At 48.5% G+C, this 26,524-nt stretch overlaps 1 protein-coding gene across 11 annotated transcripts in view; it reads right to left on the reverse strand.

The window, feature by feature from the left end:
* Nucleotides 1-9,196: 9,196 nt before the first annotated feature.
* Nucleotides 9,197-26,524, reverse strand: part of DUSP22 (dual specificity phosphatase 22) — a 66,557-nt gene continuing 49,229 nt past the window's right edge. For 2 of the 11 annotated variants that reach the window (XM_046639815.1, XM_046639818.1), the window contains exons 5-9: nucleotides 26,311-26,370; nucleotides 23,632-23,706; nucleotides 21,203-21,374; nucleotides 20,644-20,716; nucleotides 9,197-16,788 (exon numbers count right to left, since the gene is read on the reverse strand). In XM_046639815.1, coding sequence (XP_046495771.1) covers nucleotides 16,421-16,788; nucleotides 20,644-20,716; nucleotides 21,203-21,374; nucleotides 23,632-23,706; nucleotides 26,311-26,370 — 748 coding nt within the window. In that variant the 3' untranslated portion in view covers nucleotides 9,197-16,420. The other 9 variants (XR_006885313.1, XM_046639822.1, XM_046639821.1 and 6 more) reach the window with 9 other exon arrangements.

The raw sequence follows: 26,524 nt of genomic DNA on the forward strand, positions 1-26,524 counted from the left end.
ACTTACATCTCCTTTTAATTACCTATCAAAAAAAAAAAAAAAAAAAGAGAGAGAGAGAGACAAGTTAAATGGGAAGCCACAATCCACTGTTCTGCTCTGTTGTACAAAGTACAATTTGATCTGATATTTCTGGTATTTAAATGTGCAGATCTTTTGATCCACAGTGGCACTTCTGGAAAATTATCTCAAGGAAAATATCACTTAGACTTGCAAAAATGCGTGCACGAGGGTGTCCAGGGAACGCTGTGGATCCCAGCCCCCAGCTCCCAGGCCCCACAAGCTCCTTACGTGAAGATGGACCTTCTCGTCGCTCCCACCGGCATTCACTTCCATCTTGCTTGCTGCCGTATCCCTGGACCTAGAAGACTGCACAGCCACGGTAGGCCTTCAGTTAATACTTGTTGAATGAAGAATAGCACTGAAAAAATTGGCTCCAATTTCAGTGTTCAAAAAAAGAGAACGTATCTTCCCAGCATGTAACAAAGAGCAGGAACACATTGATGGAAGCAAGGAGGGCAAGCATGAAATCCTGGAGTGTTTCTAGAACAGAGGGTAGAAGCTCAGAGAGGTGGTGAGCCCCCCGGTGAGGCGGGAGCATGTCTGAGCTTCTCTGTTGAGCTGCAGGAGTGCTCTCGGAACTGCATGGCTCTTAAGGTCTTGTGCATCCACTGCGTTAGTTTTGGGGTCAAAATTTCGCGTTAGTCTAAAGCTAGTCTTTATCAGGCTCAGCTAGGCTTCAAGAGTTTAGGCTGATGGTAGCCCTAGAATTTCAAGTAATCAGAAATCAAGAGGTCTCGGTTTCCTGAAGGTTTGCTCCATGCGGAGTGTGGTGCTTGATTCCTTCCTCAAAGACATCTTTTGCCCCAGCGTTGGGCTTTCCATGGCTACTTGTCTTGCCCCACCCTCACAAGAGGGCTTAACAACACCAACAAGGATATAGGTCCAATAGATCATAGTTATGAATCGGTGTGGCCTTTATAATGATATAGAATTAGATGTCTTGACGGAATGTCAAACTACACTGTTAGTAAAAACAAAGCCTGATATAGTACAGTATCTATACCATAGTATCATTTATATAAAACTCCATAAATCATCCATCTTCCTATGATCTACCTATCTAATCTGCCTAGAGATAGCAGGAGGAATGTTCAGGAGATGTTAAGAGGTGGAAATAATTTTTACTTTCTTTTAATTAGCATATGTCATTTTTATCTTCAGAAAAAAAAGCTACTTTTATTTTAAGAGAAAGACAGACTAAGGTTATCATATTCCTGAGCTTCAAATTCAGGTAAGGCATTTGATCGCCCAAGGTGCATTCTCTGTGAATGGTGGTGGAAAGACTGAGCTGCAACACTTCTGTGTGGAGGTATATTGTGTTTTTTTACAGATTTAATTTTTTAGAGTAGTTTGAAGTTCACAACAAAATTGAGAGGAAGGTACAAAGGTTTCTCATATACCCTGTGTCCCACCCCCAATACATACACACACACACACAGCCTCCTCTCCTACGGACATCCCCCACCAAAAAGGTACATTTGTTGCAACTGATGAGCCCACATTGACACGCTGTTGTCACTTCAAGTCCATGGTTTACATGAGGGTGCGCTCTTGGTGTCGTACCTTCTGTGGGTTTGGACAAACATATAATGGCATGTATCCACCACTATAATCTTATCCAGAGTATTTTCACTGCCTCTGCGCTCTGCCTAGTCATCTCCCCCTCCCCTACCCCCGCAACCACTGATGTTGTGATTGTTGGAGTTACAGCTTTTTAAAGGCAAAATTTTCTTCCCTCCTGCTTCTTTCTTTGGAATTGGATTTAGAGGAAACTTTGTTTCAATCCAGGCTCTACGACTTAGCAGCTGTATGGCCCTGAGCAAGTTATTTAACCTCTCTGAGCATAAGCGTCCTCAGCTGTAGCACAGACATATACTATCTATCCGGCATTGATGAATAAATGTGCACAAAGTGCTTATGGTAATTCTGAGGAGTGTGTGTATGCACGTGTGCCTGTGCACACATGTAAATGCATGCATGTATTGTGTGTTTGTATATCTGTATATATTGCATCGTGTGTCGTGTGTATCGGTATGTTTGTGTGTCATGTTCAGGTATGTGTATACATATGTGTGCACGTGTTATGTATGCATGTCATGTGTGTGAACACATGCATGTGCATGTATGTGTTTTGCACTCCGTTTAATGTTACCATATATTTCTGATGTGGTTTACTATTAGTGTACACAGGAGGTGCTAAGGAGGCTTGGGGTGATAAAGGACATCAAAATGAGAAGAACCTCCAGGAAACCCCATTCTGCCCCCTCTCTCCTGGCAGCCAGAACATCAACCCCAGTCATCCACCCCCTTGCCCTTCCCCGTCATTGCCTGGGTCTTGCAGGGCTGAGGCAGAGCTGCCCCTGGAACAGAAGTGGGGTCAGAGTGAGAAGTTGCCCGGGGCAGCTGAAACGCCACTGTTTATTTGTCAGATTCCCATAGGCACCCTCTGCCGGGGATGGTTTACTGACTCACGTCACATCAGGCTCCACTTAGGTTAGTAAGCTCCAACAGAGAACTTGGTTTCTAATTCGTCATCACACAAAGCTCAAAAGAGCTAAGAGATAGGATTCCACCTCTTGGCGTCTCAACCACCCCAGAGAAAAAACTGAGCAGTCAACGAGGCCCTGGTCTCAGATAAAACAAAATATTTAAATTCTGGCTGAGTTCTTCTTATTCCCAAGAGGGGAGTGCTGCACCAAATGCTGGGTGATAAGAACTTCTTTGGTTCTGTTTTTCCAGATCTGTTTTCTTTTAACCTCTGCCCCCGTGTAAACTTTAGTTACTAATGTTAAGAATAACATAGCAGATTCAAAATTCTGGAACTGAACTGGCAAAATATAGCTAGAGTGCATAACATTGGTCCTCAGGCCACAAAAATTATGGTGCAATCTTTTGCTAAATAAACTTAATGTACTTTATTAAATGCCTTTATTTTAAGCCTACCAACAGTTCCTCAGCGTCCTGGGAATTTAAGCTGTACAAGCCAACATCATTTGCTACTTTTCTTTTGCTAAAATTTTCAACACCAGGTGGAATTGAGATCTCAGACAGGAAATAAGAATTGTACACTCTTCTCCTGTCACCTTTCTTATTGAATAACATTTTAGGAGATTCCAGAATTTTCCCAAATGATAGAAAAATGATCACTTTCACAAATGAGTTCGTATTTTAAACATACATAAAAATGAGAAAAACAGAACCCTAAAGCAACGACATCTATTACAATCAAAGGGAAATTTCCATCAAGAAACACTTGATTTTAAACATGGACCCCAATGATAAGTGGAAATTCAGCCAAGTCTAAGCCAGGGACTCTCAATTTCTGCACCATCGACGTTTTGGTCAGGTGCTTCTTTGTTGAGAGGGCTGTCCTGTCCCTTGCAAGATGGTTACCAGCATCACTGGCCTCTATCTAATGCGTGCCAGTAGCAGGCCCCACTCTAGTTGTGATGATCAAACATAGCTCCAGACATCCCACAATCAGATCCAGTGGTCCAACTCACTAGTGATCAGTCCTTAACTCCCGTAAAAATATACCAGGCGATTCAATAAAAAGGAAAGAAACATCAATATGTGCTACACCATGGATGAATCTCAAAAACTTTGTGTTAGGTGAAGGAAGTCAGACACAAAAGACTATGTACTGCATGATCCCATCTAGAGGAAATGTCACGAGAAGGCAAATCTGCAGAGACAAAGTAGATGAGTGGTTGTCAGGGTTGGGGGCGCGAATGGAAATGAACTGCACACGGCAGTGAGGGATCTCATTGGGGTGAGGAAAATGTTCTGCATCTGGATTATGCTGATGGCTGCACAACCTGGTAGGTGTACTAAAAATCACTAAATTGTACACGTTAGATGGATGAATTTTATTGTATGTAAACTTGACCTAATAAAGCTGTTTAAAAAAATGTGAAAAAAAATAAGAGGCTAAAATATGTTGCAGAAGAAGAGAAAATCAAAACAGGAGGTAAACCTAATCCCAGTGATTTCCTTCAACTATGGGAAGTAGGCTGCTAAAACCAGAGGTCAGATCCCCCATACTCTGTCAACCCAAATGGCCGTTAGAGCAAGCCCACAATATTTGTGCTGGCCAGACAGCTGCAGCGTCTGTTAGCACCTGATACAACTCCACGGGCTGTTTAACAAGTTCTGGTGTGTGTCTTTCTGTGGAAAATCATGTGTATGCATGGTCACCCATGTTCAACACAGCCAGGACGAAGGCGGGCTGATTAGCAGGGCGTTATCTTGTGAGATACTCCATGTTTTCTGTTAGCACATAAAATAGCTCGCATTCATGATGAAACACGCCTGGGTGACATTACATGTGAAGGGAAAGGTTTGAAACCACCCAGAATCCCCCACTGCCCACTCAAACCTCTGTATGGTAAGAAAAGTTCCTCTGTCTTTGATCTGCATTAAATGACAGCTGCTGTTGCTATTCAGAGAAATGCTGGGGACTCTTATTGTAAGTGGGACAGCACATGTCTTCTTGGAGAATGTTTAGCTGCTGTTAATTTACTGTAAGAAGCGCTCACTCTTTCCTTAGAGACCTAGTCATCTTCAGGGGTCATGACCCATCGGTGCCAGCAGGCGGGTGCAGGAGCTCCCCGGTCAAGTCAGAAACACTAACTTGGCTGAATCCACAGCCCTAAATGAGGCAGCGCTTGACATTTCTACAATCTTCAGTTCTGATGGGGCTAAGAAAACAAGAATGGGTTAGAAGTTGAGGCTTTTGAGTAAGTTATCCCAAGACCTCAATCTGGCAAAGTTTTGGGTAAAGGAAAATATTACTAGTAAATTCACCACCCCCCCCAACCCCCCCACCACTGGCGCAATCCTTTACTGGAAACTATGGGAACAGGGAAGGGGAGATAATTTCAATAATTGAAATTCGCCCAAAGGCCACATACAAAAAGATACTTTCTTTTTTGTTTTTTTGAGGAAGATTAGCCCTGAGCTAACATCCGTGCCCATCTTCTTCTACTTTATATGTGGGACACCTATCACAGCATGGCTTGCCAAACAGTGCCATGTCCACACCCAGGATCCAAACCGGTGAACCCTGGGCCGCCAAAGCGAAAAGTGTGCACTTAACCGCGCGCCACCGGGCCGGCCCCAAAAGATACTTTCTTTTTTTAATGACTCTACACCTGATTTGTTACAGAAAATTGAAATTCTTTGAATTCCGTGTTTATTTTAAGGTCTAGTAAACTGAGGACTGGAGAAGTCACCCTGGACCTGAGCAAGAGGGCAGCCAGGAAGACGCTATGCCAACAACGCCTGCCAACATTTCAGGAAAAATAATTGAAATAATAAATAATTCTGATTAGGCCGATAAACCTGGAGGCTGAGGGCAGGACGGATGCTGATCTTCCTGACTGAATCCCACCAGTTACCTAGAACACGCTGTGTAGAACATTCTCTTGGATGTTTGCTGATCAGCTATGATGCCAGGCAGTGAAAGGGCATCGGGACAACAGTGTCTGTCCCGTGCTCTGTGAAACGGACACAGCACGACTTCACAGGGACACTTTGCAGAGCAGACTTCAGGAAACAAACAGAGCTTAAAAATAAGCATTTCCTAAATATGGAAATGAGAAAACGGTGACATCACTAGAGAAGACCCAAAGACTTTTTTTTTTCCACCTTAAATGTTGCCTACCTCTTTTGGGCCAATAAATAAATCTAAGCTTCAGAAGTAATTTTGAAAAGTTTCTCTTCCACTTATTGACGGTTGTCAAGCGCTCTGATTGGGTGGAGGAGCACATGGCTGGGAAAGTGGACCCTCGCTGCCTAAGTGGCGCAAGTTCGCTGTTTTCCAAAATACCATGTTGTCTTTTACTTCCAAAGAATGTCATGGTTTTCTGCTTTCTAACCTTTGAGTTTTAAACTTATAGAAACCAAAGTGTAGGGGTGCTGATTAGACATCGAGTAGGTTTTTGCTGGCAAAGAAGCCCGAGACATGCTCACCATCACACTCAATGGCTGTCTTTCTAAAGGTCCACTCCTTGTCTCCTTAGAATGGCTGTCATAACTACTTTTCCATTGCCCCATTGCTTCTTTTCCTACTCAAACTTTTCTTTTAAAAAAATCAATTCTTTTCCACAGACTTGAGAGCTTTTTAAAATTTTATTTTAAGTTTTGGGGCAAAACAAGTCTTACCTCTGGGCAAGATGAGGTCGACTCTATGGTCTTCAACGTGCATTGACTCGCGGCTGCCGAGCAGCTGTCCTTAGTCCAGAATGGTGTTTCTTAGAGTGTGTCCTCAGCGCGTGACCGCCACAGATGGAGCACCTCCAACCCCTGCGCACATCCCCAGGAGCACAGGGGCACTCCCTCTGGGTGAGGGCTTGCTGCGGGACACACCATCCTGACCCAGATCGGCCCTCCTCCCTGTGTGCTCAGTTCTGGGCCCACCTCAGAGCCTCTCCCAGGCAGCTCCCGCCTTGCCTCTGGCTTCTGTTCTGCACTTGTGTTGCTCTTGGCTCTTCTAGCAGGGTCCCGTCTCTGTCTGCTGCCCTTCCTAACCTAGATGCCACTCACTGCCTTGTCCAGACTTCTTCAGGTTCTGGATTCCAGACACAACCAATTCAAGTCTATGAGCCTCAAAAACGCTATCAGATCATGTGGAGACAACATTCTTTTGTAGACTAGTTAACTGTGGCCTCTTCTACTATTCACTTCCACTTTATTAATGCATAAATTAGTCCACTGGGAACCAACCATGTCATATGACAAAGTCGCCTCAACCTTTGTTTCTAAATTATTTTGTCAGGTTATCTTTGTTTTGCTCACATGAAGAGTTTGCTGTCCATTGATTCCGACATGGTGTAGTGCAAAGAGCACTAGACTGAGTCAGACCTGAGTTCTGGATCTGGCTCTGCTAGTCAGCAGCTAAATGTGGGTGCTGGTGATCCCATAGGCTTGTTGAGATAATGAATTAATATACATGAAGGTGCTCTATAAATGGAAAACACTTATAAAGCATTATAGAATTGACTAAATAAAAGTAATTTTCTGAATTACATTGTAGATTTCTTTTATCTTGGGAGGCAAACACATTTTGGTAATCTCAGAAAGAAGCTGTTGGACAGAAAATCTAGAGTCTAGACTTTTCCCCAAAAAACCTGAAGAAAAGATGTTGTAAACGAAAGCAGATCTGTAGTACACCTGGAGACTGTCTGTGCCCCACAGTAACAAGGGCACTTCAGAGCTGGGTCACGAGTCTGTGTGGGGCCCTCGCCGTCAATGTGCTGGCCCGGAGCTTGTCACTCAGAGTGTTCAGTGTTAGTGCGTGTCTTTTCTAGAGAGGTGTGTGAGTCCAGCATCAGAAGTTGTATATCTCTAAAAGAAAAGTGGCTTTAAGCAACCGTTACAACAGTACCGTGAACTTTGTTCAGAGCTAGTTTCGCAGCAAACAATCAACATCAAAGTCTTCTGAGAAATGAGCATAAATTGTGAGAAAGGCAGTGAATGAAGAAATCCAGGAAGCAGAACAAGGTTATCAGATAGTGCATGGATTTGAGTGAAAGGGGACAAGAATAAGGTCAACGACATTGTAAGAAATAGATAATAGTTTAAAAATCCAAGCCACGAGAAGATACATGAAGCCAGGAAAGGTGGATGGGCTCTGGTTGGGCTGCAGCAGCAATTCACAGGGGCCCTGAGGAAGGCCTCCCCCCTGTGCCCGAGGTGGCCCTCAGTCCTCCCGCGTGGACGTGGGGGCTCGGGGATGGGTCGGCTCACTGCTACACGCTGATGGACTTAAACACAGAAAACGGAAATGAACATGTTAGCACAATTATTTTTAGCTTAAGAAGCAAAATAAAACAAGGTTAGGATGCTAGTGGGAAGGCCTTGATAAAAGGAAAGTTTAAGAAGCTAAGATTCAATTCCCAAAACATTTGACTTTATTATTTTTCTTTTAAAGAAAGGCTCAGAAACAAATGATGGCAGCGTGTAGGGAAAATTATGAAGCTCCAAGTGGGCCAACCAGGTCCTGCCCATTCCTCAGTGTGCTCAGACTTACAGTTCCCAATGTGCTAACTGCATGCAGGCAAAGAAGGTCCTCAGCATATTTCCAAGAATTGGGTGGCTGCAGTGACACTGAGGAAAGTGAGCTGGGGAGGCTCTGACAACAGTGAAGCAGGGAGGAGCGGAGAAAACCACAGGACCAATGATTTGACAAGAGTTCACAGGAGAACAGGGCGCAAGGACCTGCTGTGCACCAGGCCCTACCCTCAAGGGGCTGGAGGTCCATTGGCAGAGGCTTGCACCCCTACGTGAGAGAAATGCACTTGGTGACCTTCAGCACAGGCAGGGGAAGGGTATGTTTTATGACTGGTAGTCACCAAAACTCCACATTTTAATTAGGTCCCATCACCAAACAGAGGTGTGCTGTGGTTTCTGCAATAGAGGAGGTAGTCTTAGTGAGTTGCATGTACATAGAATTATTATAAATCTGACTCTCTGAAATACAGGAGGGGAGAGGGCAATTTAAAGACACAGTAATGGAAATTCTTTGACAAAGAGAAAGCGGAAGCTTCGGCCTCCATTGACCTCTTGTGAAATGTAGATTTTCTCATATTGAGCCTCTTACAGAAGGGATGCCAGCAGGAGAGCACAGCACAGGAAAAGCAAAGCAGCTTTCTCATCCACGGTCCTCAAAAATAACCATGGTAATCTTCAAGTATCTTTGAAGAAAGGACCAGAAAAAATGAAAGGAACATGTGAGAAGTCAGAGAATTTTCATGATCTTTTCACTTCTATCTCTACAGCGAAAATGAAATGGAAACAGCTGGCCAGGTCTTAGAAAACATGATAAAACCGAATGAGACAGGGAGACAGGGCTCCCGCTGACACAGGCCACAGTGGGATCGGACGGGCTTCAGGGCCTCCTGTTTCCTAAGAGAAGGGGGTTGATACGGAAAAAAGAAAATGAAGCCCAGAAACGACTGTAGTCCTTCACGAAGGACCTTGTGAACACTGGCGCATCCTCGGTGTATTTGACACCTCTCCTCTGTGTGACCATCAGTAATGCTCATGAAATGAAACAAGAACAATATGGGACAGAAAAGAAATGCATGCTGCCAAAATGTTCTTTTATTGAATTTTATATTTATTATAATGCCAATAAATAGAAAAAAATAAAATAAATATCACAGTAAAAACAAGGAAAAAGTCATGTAGTAATACTTTTTAATTACAATAATATATATTTTGAAAAATGGGGAATAATACATATACCTATATGTCAGTCTGTCACACTGATGAATAATTACAATTTGTTTTTGAGCCTTAACTTCTGCAAATTTATCAATGATTTGTCAAAACTGAACTTCTCTTTATGTCAGATTTGTCGATCTATCTTCACCTATCATTGATCACAGAACATTTTTGCTTTATTTTAATTTTGAAAAATTTTCTTTCACATTAAGCAACAGATAGACAAAAAGGAAAAGTGTTACACAAAATGGTAAGACTGGGAGAAATTCACAAAAATCGCATTTCACATCAAATTCCATGAATAGCATGTCTACGTTTCTTTGGGATCAATTATCTTTCAAATATCTCTGCTGTCACAAAATTTTAAAGACAAGAACATTCAAGTGGTCCCCTGGAAGGCCAGATTGAAGTAACCGACTCTGTCACCTCTCCTCGGTTATTTCAAATCTACTCTGCAAGTGCAGAAACGTCATGTCACAGGGGTTGGACACCAAACTGTCCCCATGGAGCTCAGATTCCAGATCATTTTGAATTTACTGAAGAAGGAAAACAGATGAGCTGATTCTCTCTGTGCCAGTCCTGCCTGTTAACTGGGAGTTCTCCATTCGCCTCCGTACAGAAAACACTTACTGAGGACAGGCAGCAACAACATGCACATGTGAAGTTTACATGTATATTCTCACAGCTCTACAGTAGATGCAGCCATCGCTTACAGCTAGAACTTAGATCAACAAAAGGATTTTCTGGGGGAGGCATATGTTATCACTGGAAAGGTTTAGGATTGCTGGCTCTTGGTAGTAAGAAAAAACCAGACCAACTTCTAGCTGTTTACCACTAAAAATTGTTTTTACTCAGTGCTCCACAGCCAGTGTGTTGCACACCTCCTGCCCTGGGAGCGAGGGGCTCTGCTGCAGCCCTGGTGGCCACGGAGGCTGCAGCTGCTGTGGGAGGGACAGAAGCAATCCCCAGCTCCTGGTGCTGCGCCCACACCCTCTCCACGCGCCCAGCTCTGCTCCGAGCAGGGAGCTGGGGCACAGCGCGAGGGCAGCCCTGCCGTGAGCACTCTGTGGAGAAGTAGCCCTGCAAGGTCGCCTTACAGCACTGGGGGTCCCCGGAAAGGAGCCAGGCTGTCCCTCCCTGCGAGCGAGCGGCGTGAGCCCCCGAGCTCTGGTCTCAGGGCCCCATGGCTCGGCAGCCGGAGCCACTCATCTGGGGGACCAGCCACGCCCGCCCCAGGCTCCTCTGACTGAGAGGATGTGGGACTGCCCTGCTCCTGATAGCCCCCTGCCCCTTCAGCCCCCTCCCCTCCTGTTGCAGGCGCTGCTCACCAACCACTGTTGGCACCCCAACTCTGTTTCTGCTTCTGGAGAACTCAAACCAGCACCGTCTGCCACTACTTCAAACTGGCGATTATCTAAGTATCTTGTCACCTCGCCTGGTACATTGGTCTTTGGAGAGGTCTCATGGACAGCCAGTCCAGGCCACGGCTCCAGCCCCTCCTAGCTGCTCTATCTTCCTGCCTCCGGTCCACACCGCACAGGCCCAAAGCAAACCCCAGGCCCCCATGGCTGCCTACTGCTTACAGGGCCGGGACATTCCTGGGCACTGGAAGCCAGCTCCTGCACCTCTAGTCCCTCTCGTGGTCACCTTCCCTGTCACAGGTCCACGTGTGGCTTCCAAGTCTACCATGTTCCTACTCACCTGTGCCTTTACCTGCCCAGAATGCCCCTCACTCTTTTTCCAAGTTTTCTATCCCCAGCCAGGGCACTCTCCATCAAGCATCTGTGGTCCTCTTGGCCTGCATTTGTGCTTCTATGCTCACCATTTGCTCTCAAAACATCCCGAGTAACTGCCTTCTTCACTCAACTTAACTAAACAGTCTTTGAAGACAGGCCTGCCATGCCTGATTCTTCCTTTCCCCCCGGCGGTCTGCATGGTGCTAACATTACCACGTCTCACGCAGTGGCTCTCATGGCCGGCCGTGGGCACTGTGACGTGACTGAGGCCTTGCAGACTATCCTCTCCTGCTGTTTATGGGCGGGGATCTTGTCATGGGGGCACAGTTCATAGCAGACGCTCAGATGCTATCTGACCCCGATGGCCTTTCCTTGGAGGGTGTCATTTCTCCAGATAGGCCACGGGAAAGCACAGATCAGTGGGGGCACATCAGCAGGCATGGATACTTCTAGAATGCTTTCTAAAGATGAAAGCAAGTGAGTCATAGGCCAAGGTCCAGATACTTCTGGGGCAAAGCGTGTAGGAGCACCCAGGCTCCCCACTCAGAGCCACTTTTAGTATCAGCTTGTTAACACTCAGATACTTCTTGGAAGCTGGTGGCACTTCCTCCATCACTGCGTCTCTGCCCCACCCATGGCTGCTGGCCAGGGCTGCCTATTGTAAGGCAATCACCCTGCTCTCTCCCCCATGGCCACAGCACGTAGAATCCTCTGCTGGCCAGCTTCCCATTGGGTTCGAGGAGACAGAACAGGAGGACACTGGATGGGGAACTTCCACCCTGCTCCCTCCTGGCCTCTCCACACTTCTTACAGACCCGCCCTGCTCTGGTCCTGCTGTGCGCCACTGCACCTACCAGCTCTTCCTGGGCTCTCGTAACCCCATCTCTCGGCCCTGCCCCTCAGCCCCAGGGGTGGAAGAAGGTCCTGCCAGTCTCTGACTGCAGCAACATCCACTGTCGCTTCCCTCGCCTCTCTCCTTGATGAGTGTCTCCATTTGACTTATTTAGGTTGAATAACAACAAATCCTTGTGCTTCTTGCAGAAACCTCACCAGAGCTCCTCAATTTGTTTAATGGTGGCTCGCCAAGGACAGAACATCACAGGATTAGGGTGCCGGGCACTCAGCACCCCCACAGCCATGGAGGGGGCGATTCTTTATTCCTGCAAAGGGCCTTCTGGGGTCCCGGGATGTCCTGGTACTCTGCCTGCTACTCTAGGCTGAATCAGAAATGCCCAGTTGGAGGTAGGCATGGTGGCCACAGTGCACACACAGTGGGCACGTTTTGGTGGAAAGAAGGCACGGACTTTCCTTGTCACTATCTGTCTTCCAGCTGAAACTCCCCACAAGGCCTCTAATCTAACGTGAACCCACCTTCAGAGAACCTGAATGCACATGCATGGCTGCTACCATTTCATTAGCTCGGCCCTCCCAGTGGAACTGGCATTTTGAAAGGAGTGGTGACTTTTGGGCACACCTGAGTCAGACTGCTTGGATTCCACTCCCTACTTGGACACTTTCTGGCCCTGAGGCTGGACAATGCTCAAGTTCTCTAGAACTTGGTTTCCTCATCTGAAAAATGAGGACAATAGTACAAACTATCCCACAAGATTGTTGTGAGGACATGATTTTAAGAAAAAGTCTCCATGAAGGGCTGACCATCTTGCCTTCTAGATGCGAGGTCTTTAGGATTGGAAGGGGCCTTCCTCGACACATAAAACACACCCAGGAAGGCTGCGAGGCTGCCTCTGGCCACATCACTGGGCCACTAGACAGGGTGCCATCCATCACTGCTAGTTCCTTCCAGGGGGTTTCTTTCATGCTAGTCCTGAGAAGAAGTTCCTCCCATGAGTGGGTTGCCTCCTCTGGGACTTCCCCAAGGTATTCCAGAGAACCAGGATCAAAACGGACCTCAGCCAGGCCTTCCTGTCTGTGTCTCCCATGGCTGCCTCGTCACCGGTCCAGGACCTCGGCCTCCCACCCGCTAAGAACCACCTCTGCCCCTACCTGCTCTGTCAGGACCTGCCCCCTGTGCTCCCGGCAGGTGGAAGACAACGGGCAGCAGCTCTGGCAGAGCAGAGAGCAGGCCTGTCTGCTGTGGGATAGGGAATAACAGGGCAGGAAATGGGTTTCTGCACCGCTCTGCAGTACACCTCTGGGACGCACCTGATTTCTGGATATTCAAGGCAGGCCTCTGCAAAGTGTCAAGAAACGGTCCTCTCCTCTCACACCTCCTGGCCTTTCCCTCTGTCACCACATCAATATGGAGAATCTGGACATCTGACTCCTAGCACATGACAAGCCTCTCTAGGGACTCCCATTCTGAGGAAGCTCTCTGCCACTTGGGCCTCTCGCTGTGAAGGGCACACCCTTTGCAAAGCAGAAGGTGACATTTCTCTTGCACATGGAGAAGGCTTTGGATTTTTATTTTCCAAAAAGGCTCCCCATCAGTGTCTCGGGGAAACCCAGAGCCAACCAACAAAAGGCGAGCCTGCTCACCCAAAAGGACGCTTCCCGTCTGCACTGGTTTGGCCCCTTTGGGGGGTGGGCGCGTGAAGCTGAGGGCAGGCTGGCTTTGAGGGGAGAGGGACCAACACCATGTCAAAGGCGTATTCTATTTGCATAGGTCGCTTGTCACTCACGTGTGTCCTGGAGGACTGAGCAGTTGGTGGAAAGGCCACTGTGAGCCAAGCTGGCCTCCTGGGGCTAAGAGGGGCAGATGGGCAAATGGTGTGATCAGCACTGTTTCCAAAACTGAACCAAAGAACATTATTCCTAGAAGGAATTGTTAACTCCCCCAAAATCAGTTGTTTTCCTCCCACTCCTGTCTAGTTTTCTTAAACAGGCCTGTGTGTAAAGGATGTACTCAGATATACATTTGACCCCATTCAAAGTCTCTCCTACTGAACCGACCTCCAAACAAACGGTCAGCACCACACTCCGAACGCCGACTCCACGCTCTCGGGCACCTGCTAACAAAGCTCTGTTGACACCGGGCGCTACCAACTCAACGAGAAGCTTCAGGAAAATTAACTGTGAACTTCTGACTCTTTATGATCGCACTTTGTATAGAGACCTACAGCCAAAAAAAACCCAGACTCGCAGATGTTCAACGAGGTCCTGGCAACAATTTCCCCCGATGGAAAGAGGCGCGGAGCCAGCACCCGCAGCCTTCGGTCAGACGTGTCCTAAGCCACACCCAGCAGGCTCACTGTGATACTAGCTGAGATAGTCGCGTCCCAGTACTGCAGTCACACGGCTCAAAACCTCCACGGGGGCAGGAAAACCAGAGAGCCGAGCGTCAAGATCTCTCTGCATGATGCAACACAGCCCGTGTGTCACCCAGGCCTGACACGCCCGAGGCCTAAGGAGACCCCATTAAATCCTAAGAAGGGAACAAGGGACATGCTGCAGCCTCCAGAGACAAGTCAAAGGTAGGTTTTTTTTTCTCAGTTTCTCCCTTTCTCCGGGCAATAAAAAGGAAAGGGAAGAGGAACTTCCCTCTTGAAGTCGTGGTGATTTCTTGTTAAGTACATATATAAATACAGACGTGTTGAAAGCACATTCTTAATAAAATTATTAATAACTCAAGGTCAGGATGGGAGGAGTCATCTGCTGTGGGATCACAGGGTCTGGTTTTTAGTGTGTTCCCTATTTTTATGACTTGACGCTGGTGTGCAGAGCGGCCCTTCGTGACCAGCTCTGATGGTGCAACACAGTTTCTGATGTTTCCCCGGACGCCCAGGTACCTGAGCTCCACACGCCCCTTGACACTGCACACGTGATTCCCCTGAAGGCTAAGGATTTCTCTAAACTAAAATTAGAAAACAATAAAACACAGCTGTGTGTGTGCGGGCACGGGCGCACACATACACACCCCAATCACCAAATTTATAGGTTGTCTTTATAACTTGAAACAGGCCCAGAAGCTGGAAGTAGGGTTCCCTCTTGAAACAGAAAACTAGAAAGAACCAGCACCCAACAAATAAAAAAAAAAGCTACTAGTAGGAACCCATCCTCAGGGAAAAGCATAAATGCTGTTGAGGACACATGATGACACCCAAGGTTAAAGAAGGTGCTCAGAAAAACAGCATTTCACTCAAAGAATTACCTTGGGCAGAGAGATAGATAAATAGGGTGGTCTGCCCAGAACCCAGGAAAGGGCTCCAGGGGGCCAGCAGGAGCCTCGCTCAACAGAGGAGACTGCAGGCTGGCTGACACACTGCTCAGGTGTGCTATGGCCACGACAGCACTCCAACTGTGGACACGCCAGACCAGGGCACCCCTCCCCCCGCCCCCAGGCTCTCAGCTTCATGTCCACGCTCACAGCACAATGCCCAGTGACTAATCTGGCTTCCCAAAAATCTTCATTTTTTTTAATGATTTAAAAGATGTTTTACTCCATTTTTTTCAGCTTTATTGAGATACAATTGACATACAACATTGTGTAAGTTTAGGGTGTACAATGTATTGATTTCCAAAAATCTTGATAATGAAAGAGAGATAGCCTGGCTAGGGAATAAAATTAGTCTTCATAAAGCTAATGTTTTATCTTTCACAATAAATGAAGAAATTGGACATCCGAATTCTACCTTGTTGCAAGTCTGGTTCCTGGGAGTCCGTTCTGGGTGCAGGGGCACACTTGAGCACCTAATCGGCAAAGCTGGGTCACACCCAGGGACAAACCTCTTGGAGGCCCAGGGTCTAGCGCCCCCTGAAATCTAACCTTGACACTGCAGAGCCCACACACCGTCATGGCGCAGGAAGATGCTGACACAAAGGACCACTGTGTTGGAAGCAAGATTCAGAGTGTGGCATGGCCACCAAGCCCTTAGTGCTCCACGTTCCACCCGGCACCGAGAGCGCTTGCTTCTCCCTCCCCAGCCTCCCTCAAGTCCACCAGCCTCCTCAGCCCCTCTGCACCCCCACACCACGGCCTGCTCTCTATCACCTGGACAGCCGTAACAACCCCTTCTCCACCCATGCAGATCCTGGTGCCTGCTGGCCCAGCTCGCTCAGCAAGCCCCCCACCTCTGACTCCATGTCCTCAGAAGGCGTTCACACTGCTTATAAGGCTCCAAGCTGGGAATCAGACCTGTGGGAAACTGGCAGGGCCCCTGATCTCTGAGCTTGGTTGCTCCAAGGGCTGGTGTGAGAAGTAACCAGTTACTGTACAGCAGGTACTGGGCACACAGTGACAGGCTGCCATGATAACAGCCTGGCCAACAGGCCTCAGCTTGTGTCCGCACCACTCACAGTGTCGCCCACCCCTAGTGCTCGCTCTGGTCATAAAAGTGACTTTGGATTGCCCCAGCACGCTCTGCTCTCTGGTGCCACCACACACGTGCTGGGCCTCTGCTGGACCCCATCCTCCCTCTGTGCCCAGCTAATTCTAGCACTTACGCTTCAGTTCTCCCATAGCTGTTACTTTTTCTGAGATGCCTTCCCTGAACACCACATTCCTCATCCCAAAACTGGAATGGTGTGTCCCTATTTCCTTCCCACACAGTACGGAGAGCACCTATGGTAGTCCTTATGACCTGCTCGGTAACTGCCAATTTTCCTAACTGCCAACCCACCAAATGACAGTCTTTCCGGGCATCAGGAATATGTCTGTGCATCCTGCCTGAGTCCCAAGGCGCCTGCTCTGATGAACATGCATTTGTCAAAGGAAGGAACAAAGAACTGAATGGAGTGGAGGTAAGCGCAGGTGGCCAGTTAACTCCTCCATTGTAGGCATGATTGTGAGTTCCAGGCTGGAACAGATCTGTGTTCAAAGAAAATCAAAGAAAAAATAGCCTAAGAAAACTGCCTTGGGCCACGACCACCTCATCCAACCAGCCCAGGCCCTCGAGGCAGGAGGAGCTCACCATCCTCATCTCCAGGGTGACCCCACATGGCTGGTCTGGTCACAGACAGAGAAGGCGCCTCTGCCTCTAACATCTAAACATGGGCAACACCATTCACAGGACCATCCATGGGCTTGCAGAGAAGACAAGAATGGACCACCATCCCACAGTGGCCCAAAACAAACTCCCCTGAGACCGGGGGAAGCAGCCAAACAGAGGTCCCGCTTGGACAGCCTGGTGGCCCTGCTGCAGCATGCCGGCTCTCTGCTCGGCCTCAGCCTTGGCAGCAGAGCCTCACACAGCTCTCGGCACGAAGCCGGTGGCTCGGCCCCTGCCTCTCACCCTGTCCACTAATTTAAAATAAAAAGATCCAGGTTCAAGCAAAGCAGTGCTAACATTTTCAGTTTTCAGTGTGTTTCTTGGCCTCTCTGAGCCTCAGGTCGGGGTGACAGTTCGTGACCTGCAGGGCACCAATTATTAGGGGGTTATTGTTGGTGCCAGATCTGGTCCTGCAGCAAGAAGAGGTGGATGGGGAAGGACGTCAGGCCACGAGGGATGAGTGACCGTACTGGATTGTGGCCAGAAAAGGTATTTTCCTAATGCTGTTGCCTCCTGCCCTACCCACAACATGCAGGTCTTCCGGAGGCTCTGCACTCAGCCTTGGCTGCTGCTCCTGAGTTTCCACAGAGACAAGGTTCTGGCACATCCTCACAGTGGGAAATGGAGACATCTGACGGCTTCTAGGTCTGGCACACGGGAGTGCTCAGAGGCACCTACAACTGGATTATCTGTGTTATACCCAGGAAGCCTGGTAAGTCAGGATAAGCATTTTAATGCCCCAAACTGATCAGTGCTCATCATCTCACACACATCAGGGGCTGCTGCCAGCACAGAAGGTCCTCTTTGCCCCAGTACACAGTTCCCAGACCCTCCCCTGAGCTTCCCTGCACCAGAAACAGAAACAGAATATATGTGAAGCCTGCCACCTAGAGTCGAAGGGTCCATGGATTAGCTCCTGCGTCTACCTGCCTTTAGTTCAAGCCGAACCTATCCTTGAAGTAGAAAGTTAAATTTCCCTCTTTCCCCACTAGGTTTAGACAAGGAAAATTTAGGAAATCGACTTAAATTGCTCCTCAGTTCAGTTTGTGTTCCTTCAAATTAAAAGCTGAATCTGGAATCAGAATAACTGCATCCAGCAACGTGCAGCACATGTTAAAGGAGACCCGGGACGCACACCCCACGGTGATGCAGTGATTCCAGGTGTGCTGAGCATTCACTTCCCACATACGCAGGCAAAACATCACTCCCATATCCAATTTCTCTCCGCTCACATTGAGGATCAATTTTTCTCTCATGGAGAAATTAATTCACTTTTCCTAGTGTCCACCGCACTGCCTTCTGGAGGAAAACAACAGCCTCTAAAATGAAACCAGCATTAGGAGGAGCAGCTCTAAACCTGCTCCAGGACCCTGGAGGCAGAAACACGCGCACACCTCAGCCAAGGAAGAACACGCCGCCAGGAAGGTCAGTGCGGCGGGCTGCCCTTTAGCAACAAAAATGTGTGCGTTTGGCAAATGCCACCGTGGAAAACACAAACCAGGGATAAAAGACACACTGAGAGCTATTTCCCAAACTGGGAAATTTAAGAACACACGAACAGAGTTTACGCAGCGGCAGCAGGATCCTCATGAGAGCAATCTCATTAAGACACGGTAACCAAAACAGCGCTTTGTAGGTGTCCAGGTTAAGGTTAAAAAAATAGCTGCAGCAGCGGGGTTAAGGTAAAAATGTTTTATCTTGCTAAAGAGTATCCTTCGCTCTCAGCGTATTACAACACAATTACACGTGTATTCAATTTAAAGTGAAAAACAAGTTTACAAATCACTTCTGGATACTTGAAAATAAACACTAGGTTGAATTTCTTTTTGGCAGCACCAGCCTAAGCTCTGTAGCTTTGCAACATTTCAGAAACTTCAGGCATATTACAGTCGTCTGAGAAAGGCCCGGTGCTTCAGAATTCCCGGGGTGGCTGTGAAGAAAGAACATTCCTGGCAACAAATATGAAACAACTCAGGACCTGCGGGGTACAGCCCTAAGTACTCTTCCTGTTAACATATTTACATTTCTTTTTGGTTTAAGGAAAAAAATGCACTTTACAGGGAAACTGTTTCAGCTGTTGATGGATGACTCTACAACCACATTTCCCTTTCTCACTGTATGTCTGGGGCCTGTATGTGAGGACAGAGTCAGGCAGCTCCATTCTCCCTGGTCCCCAAGGACCTCACCTGTGACACTCCCTCTACAAGCACAGGAAGACTGTTCTTCTTATTCAGGGGCTCTTTTTGTGGTGGAATTTGGAAAAACTGGGTTCCAACATCTTTTTAGGGAGACGCCAAGTATACTTTTCCATTCTTGTGGCTCTGCGTGCTTAAACAATCTGAGTGGCATAGAGGAATGGACCACAGAGTTGCTCACAGTATCCCAGGATGCCAGCTGCCCGAGCTGCAAACTGCAGACGCTCTTCTGGCCTCCGTCTGCATGTGGAATTTTACCCACCAGAAAGCATCATCAGAGCCCAAATCAGATACTTTAAACAGCTCAATGATGCTTTCCCTTTGGCTTCAAAAGCAATCATGACCAAACATTTTCAACCATGAAGCACAGTTGATTGGAATAATGAAAAACACCTTTTCAAAAAACATTTAATGAGGTAGCTGAGATCAAATATCAAAGCCACAGCATGTACACAGGTGCTTAGTGAGCGCTCAGCATTTTTACAGGTATTTTTAATGCAAACTGCTACAATGCCTAATAAATGCTCTTTCTTCCAAATTCCTGAGGGTGCATGCAAACTTGGCCAGAGGCCCCTGCAGAATGAGAGCAGCGGGAAGCTGGAGCAGGGAAGCTGGACAGGAGGAAGAGGAGGGCGTCTGGGCATACAGCTTTGGCTGAAGAGGTAGTGCTCCCCGTGGAACTAAAACGCAGTGGGTGCCACAGAGAACAGACACCAAGTGAGGACAGATGGGCTGAAAAGGTGGCCTTGACTCTAGGCAGCAAGGAACCGCAGCCTGGGGCACTCTCATTAACACTGAGGCGACGTCAGAGCACCCATCCTTCCACGGCCCCTGGAACCACCCTCAGGAGGGAGTCTGGCCTCCTGCTGCCCCTGTTGTGACCACCCTGGGTTCTGGGAAGGCCGCCGCTTGCAGCTGCTCGGCCTCCCCTTGAGTTCTCCTCGCTGTCTGCTCACACGCACAGGCTGCTTCTGGCTGAGCAGCTTTTTGGATGTCAACTTCAAATGCCTTCCACGTGGAGTCTTGCACAAAGGGAAAGGTGGCAAAACCAACCCTGGCAGTATGGATTTTGTGACTGTTTCAGCAACGTGAACATTCAGAGTTTACACACACACACACACAGATGCGCACACACGCGTGCACACGCGGAGGTGCCAGGCAGCAGTGCAGCAAGCTCAGGTGGGGCAGGAGTGGGCAGGTCACAGGGCCTGGGGCAGGGTTGGGGAGGGCTGGGGAAGGAACCCGGCTCCACCTTCGCCACCCTCCCTTTCCTGCCCTGGAAGCGGCAGCCAGCACAGCAGGGTACCAGCAGGAACACAGGGAGGACAAGCGGCAGGAAGGGGAAAGGCAGGCCGCAAACGGCTCTGCATTAGGTCTCTGTCATGTAGTTGCTGAAGGCCAGAGGAGGCACGGCCTGAAAGCTGCTCCACCGCCTCGCGCCAGGCTGGGACTCCACGCGCCCTTGCTCTTTATATTTACCCAGGATGTTTCTGGCTTCTTCTGCATCCCGCAAAGGGCTCTCTCCATATTCTTCCTTCAGCCACTGCCGGTACTGGAAAAGTGGGAAACAAAACCAAAATGTCACACACAACCCCCTGAATCCCCATAGGCATTTCACCTCTTACTTAATGGTACCGACTTGGCCACATACAAACAGGGAAATAAGTGGGCATTGGGCAATCATAGTTCTGTGGTTGGCCAGCCAGGGTCAAGCAAGAGAAATAACTGCTTCTTCAAGGTTTTGGCCTGAGGATATGAAAGCAAGCCAAACCAAGAAAGGCGCTTGACCCAAAGGGAGAGAAAGAGAAACTAACACAGGGCCTAAAGAAACGGATAAGGGGTGACATCCTGTGGCTGCGGCTGGTGAACTACAGCCCAGTGACAACTGCAGTGGGGATCCAGGTGGGCCATCGTTGGACCAGACAACCTCTGTGGGTCTTTCCAACTCTAGTCGTGATGATTCCAGGTGTGTACAGAAAGACTGAGGCATCTTCTCTGGGGCTGCTGCCTACGTTACCAAAGTCCCCTGGTGTGTTACCTGGTGCACTTCATGCTTCTCAAAGTCCTGGAGCTGTCTCTGGAAGCCCAGGTTGGGGTTGGCACAGGACCTCCCTGCACGCACCGTGTGCAGGGCGTCTTCCCAGCCAAAGTCGGTGACGGTCATGATGTAGGCAATCACCAGAGTCACGCTCCTGGAGACGCCGGCCAGGCTGCGGGGCCAGGAGAACGACACATGGGCAAGACACGTTTAGGTTTCTAAGTCTACCTCCCGATCTGTCTGGAGCAGGGGATTCTGTGGACCCCATTTTCCCAAGTCTTCCCGCCTTGGCTTATGAGCAAACAGCAAGCCAGCATGTTACTAGGAAATTACTCAGAAACATACGCGCTGCCCTCCGCTTTACGACGCTCGAATCTCAGGCATCCTTTATCTGTGTTAGCCTCATTTTTTATTGATTTTTCACTGGCTATGGCTCTGGGCACTTCAGTTTCCTGATTCTGTATCGTTCCTGAGCCTTTCTTCAGATATTCTCTATTTCCCCAAACAGATAAAATTACAAAAGCACAGCAAGGGAACTGAGGGTCTGAGATCTACACAGTAAATCCATCCATAAGCTAAGCAGCGGAGAAGCCTTCATGTTTAAAAGTCTGGTTTTCTTAGGTACGTGAGGGCTAAATCCGAAACTTAAAAAAACATTAAATACAGAGGCCTCTACCACGTATTTCGTGTTCTTCTTGCCCTGACTAAGCAGAGGGCCAGCGTGGCACACTCAGCCTGCTGTGAGCTTCGGGCCAAGTGGCCGCTCTGCAGGCAGCAGCGGTTGCCCATCTCGAACAGGCTGAGTAAGGGGACCAATTTTAAATGCGTATGCAAATTAAGGCGGTCACAGAAAGGCTGTGCTGTGTCAGACTTAGAGTGGTCTAGCAACGGTTTAAGACGGGGAAGTTTAGCCAATTTCTCATTTTTAGACAAGCCTGTCTTCAGATTTACACAACTGTATGAAATACGAATTCCTAGAATATCAGGCCCACACATATTCAAATATAAATAATAATAATAATAATAAAACACTCTCAAGTAGTGGCTCTTCCCTGCGGCTTTATATCAGCAATACTGAGAGAGCTTTTAAGAAACACATCCTCTTGGGCTGCAGCCCTGGAGATTCCAGCTCACCCGGAGCCACAGAAGCCCAGGCAGGGGTCTCAGAACTCCCGTTACAGGGCTTCACCTACACCCCCAAGCACTTTAAAGCAAATGAAAATGAATGTCACAAAGCCTGCAATTTGTATTTATCACATGGCCTATCCTTTTTAAAAGTAAAATGAAAAATCACACCATTTCAAGAACTGTATAAAACTACAGAATACTATTTTTAAAGCAAAGCATCCTTGGCCCCCATTACAGGCTACTGGCCCTTAGAACAAATGACAGTTTTCATGAAAGGCTCTTCTGGATGCCATGCAATGGGTCCCCTCTGCCATGGCAGGACTGCCACCAACCTTAGCAGCAACACTCCCCAGAAGACATCGCTTTGCATTTCTGGAGAGCCTTCACTACAACAGCAACTTCTCTGGGGGAACTCAAAAGATTAAGCTTTAAGTTAACTAAGATCAAGCCTCATCCGAGAGAGAGGGGACACATCCAGCCTGCACCTTAACAGACAGCAGAGCCCTGGCTCCAGAACACTGGCTGCTGGTTCCCTGGACACACTAGTTATCATATCATGAACACATGCTGCAATGAAAATGAGAGCCCACACTCACAGAGAGCTCACTATGTGCCAGGTGCGGAGCTGAGAGCCTTACGTGTGCTGTCCTTGGGTTACGTGTGTTATAACAGTGTGTGGGTACATACGCATACATATATCTACATGACTAGCGTACAGCTGAATGCAGAACATATGATATACATATAATAGCTGTATATAAACTGTTTAAGAGACTATTCAGATCTTTTCAAAGCAAAGCAGTCAGCCAAACACACATAAAAGCCTCAATCTGTAAACAGAGAAGAAATGGTTATTTTGTTGTTAATACTAATGCAGTGCAAACACCCATATGTGCAACCAAAATTCTCCAGAAAGAAACAATGTTCTGAAAGGCCACTGGAGTTTCAGGGGTGAGCCTACAGCCCCACGGCCTCAGAAGAGGCTGCTCTGGCAGAGCGGTAGATGGAGGCAGGAAAGGAACTTCTGTCCTCTGTAACCTCGACAGTCCCTACAGAAGTCCTAACTGCAAAAATGAAAATCCTAAGTGAAAATGAAAAAAAACATTGTAGGCTTCTCCTTCAACAAGAGCAAATGATGACTAACAGACAGCAAGGGTCAGGGAGGATGTGTGCTCGGGGGTGGGGGGGAATGTAGAGAAAACTATTAGATGAAATAATTAATCACACACAGAAAAACACACGATGAGAAGTCAAGCTGAGCAGAACACACTAAGCTATTATTATGCAAGAGACGTACATACCAGTGTACAAGACAGCCCTCACCCCTGAGCCGGCACTCATGAATGAATTTAATGCTCTCTTTGAAATGTCTTGTCCTGGGGGAGAAAAAAAGAGAGAAGTGACATCTCTCTACTTTACTCAACATATGATGAAAAGAAAAATCCACCTGAGGTTTCTTGAAAAGGTCTCAGAGTCCCACAGCTTCAAAACCCTGGTCACACTGTCTGGGGCCAGAGCTGCCTCAAGCTGTAGAATCCATCACACACAACACTGAGGCCCGGGGAAGGCTGCCCATCTTCTGGGATTTTCAGAATTTCTCTGCAAGGAATCCCTGAAACACACAGCTGCCACTGACTTGGGGGAGAGTGATCTGCCCATCCCTGTAGTCAGTCTGGGCCCCTTGACACTAGCAGCATGCCAGTGCCCCACACAGATGACCCACACACCAGCTGCGAGCAGTCACAGCCATCCAGGTGAGGAAGGTGCCCTCACCATGTGGCTCCCCAAGTCCTAAAAGCCAGTGTCCTTCTGATAATCTGAAAACCCAGTAATACACTCCCATCTTGGTCTCCTTTGACTTCCGTAGGTCCAGTCTGCATGTCACTGAGGAGCTGTGGGGAAATGGAAATGGCAGCTCCGACCCCTGCTTGGCCACCAACTGGCTGTGTGCCCTTGGGAAAGGCACTTATCTTCCCCTAACCTCACTTATAAAGGGAATAATATCTTACAGGGTGGGGTGAGGTAATGCACGCCAGGCTGCTCTACAAACCCCAAAGTCCTCTAAGGCGACAGGACCATGGCCCGCCCTCCTTCTGGCTGCCCCTCCTCCCAGAACCTGCCCATGTAGCACGTGGACATCGGCATCCATCGGGTTCTAGACTGGCTGGCGGGTTAAGTGCAAGTACTCTGAGAGGACCCACAGAGTACATGTGTGCTTTTCGATGTCTTCTACCTTTGAATGGTTTATAAAGCAGCAAACTATCTAAGTTACCCACCGACTAAATTCACTTCCCTTAAATACTGATTGAGTATTGACAATCTACTGGGGACTCTGGTAAGCTGCAACAGATTCAGAGATGAATAAGATGTAGGCCCCACTGCACAAACTAGGTCTACTTTCTCATGAGGGCAGACAGGGCAAATGAGTTTAATAAGAATGGGAAATGCAGGTGTGGGAAAGCAAACTCAGCCAGGTATTGACTGCAGAAGAAACTCAGCCGCCGAGGGGTAAGTGCCCAGCTGCATGAGGGCAGGCGGGCGACAAGGAAAGTGTCAGTGCACACGCACGCACACCACTGTAGCCAAACACAAGGCATGATGTCAGCACGCGTGCAGAGTCCTAAACCCAAGGACTCCAGACTCTCAGCTGAAATCTCTACCTACCAGAACATTGCGACTGGAGCCACCGCTAATTCTCCTAGGGACAGATGCTCCCCATGCAGACTTATAAAGTGACTCGGGGCATTCAACTCTACTCCCAAACACTGGCTTGGCATAAGCAGGTAAGACAAGACTCCTGCTGTGACCTGAAATCTGAGTGTTAGTCCTGAAAGAGTCCTCATGGCAGGGCTGTGAAGCAGAAAGCCCTGGGGGGGCCGGGCAGTGAGCAGACTGCACTGGGATGGAGGGGTGTGGGCACTTGGGGGATGTGACCGGGAGAAGCCCAGCCCCAGGGCAAGGCGCTGCAGGCAGGAGGGAAGGCTCTGTGCCATCAGAGCTCCCGGCTTGAGAGAAACCCACAATCTGGAGTTTGCAGCGAAGCTTCTGATTCCGGAACCATGGCAGACCTCCAGTTCTGACTGTGTGTGGGACAGCAAAGTGCCCAGACCCTCAGGATATGCCATCTTCCCTCCAGCTCCAGCCCCAAAGAACACAGGGGAGGCAGTGGGCTGGGGGCATCTAGAAATGTCTTCACTTCCTGATGAAAAGAAAGCTATCAGGCCCGGCCCCGAGGCTGAGTGGTTACAGTTCCGGGCACTCCGCGTCAGCGGCCCAGGTTCGCGAGTTCGGATCCTGGGCACAGGCCTACTCTACTCACTAGCCACGCAGTGCAGGAGTCGCACATGCAACACAAAGGAAGACGGGCACAGGTCTTAGTTCAGGGCTCATCTTTCTCGGCAAAAAAGAAAAGAAAAGAAGAGAAAGCTGTCTATCTCCGCCCCAGTCTTTGTGCCAGGGACTTGCAGTGAGCGCCACACCAAGCTGCGTCAGCTGCCCACCAGCAGGCAATGGCCCAGGGTGAAAGAACGGCAGCGAGGGGCACTGTGGGCTGCCCAGGCCCGGCAGCCCCGCCTCCAGGCTTCACGGTCACAGAGTGAAGTAAATAAATGTCTTTATAACTTAAAACACTGTTAACCAGATATCCTGTTACTTATAGCCAAACACAACCTACCTGACATCAGCAACTAATTCAACAGTTTGAAAGACAGTGAGCCAACTGGCCTGGCCTAGGAGCGGTTACAGGCTGCCATCTACGGTCTGCTTCACGGTTTATGCAGTGTGGGGTGTCCTCCTCCGCAGGCCATTGCAGATGGCAGACAGGCCAGAGTGGGTCGGTAAGTTCGCTGTAGGCTCCAGGCCAGGCCAGGCCCCCCAAAACCCAGGGCTCACCCCTGACTGTAGGCCAGCAGCTGAGGGGTGCAGCTGGACGGCACACGCCTTTGTCCACCAGGCCTCCCACACTGGGGCCCTGTCCGCACCTGCAGCCCATGCTCTTGCCTGTCCTTTGTGGGTCTCCTTCTGGTCGGCGAGAGCTGCATCTGAGACAAGACAGGCAGGGAAGAAGACAGCAACCAGAAAAGGAAAAGCGAATCTAGAAACGAATGACAACCGCCTGAGTCAGTGAGCAAACCACAGATGGCTTCTGAGTACACTGCGGCGGCACCAGTGACGTGAGGGCCAGCAGTCCCCTCC

The sequence above is a fragment of the Equus quagga genome, chromosome 15 (genome assembly GCF_021613505.1).
Source record: "Equus quagga isolate Etosha38 chromosome 15, UCLA_HA_Equagga_1.0, whole genome shotgun sequence".
Lineage (NCBI taxonomy): Eukaryota > Metazoa > Chordata > Mammalia > Perissodactyla > Equidae > Equus > Equus quagga.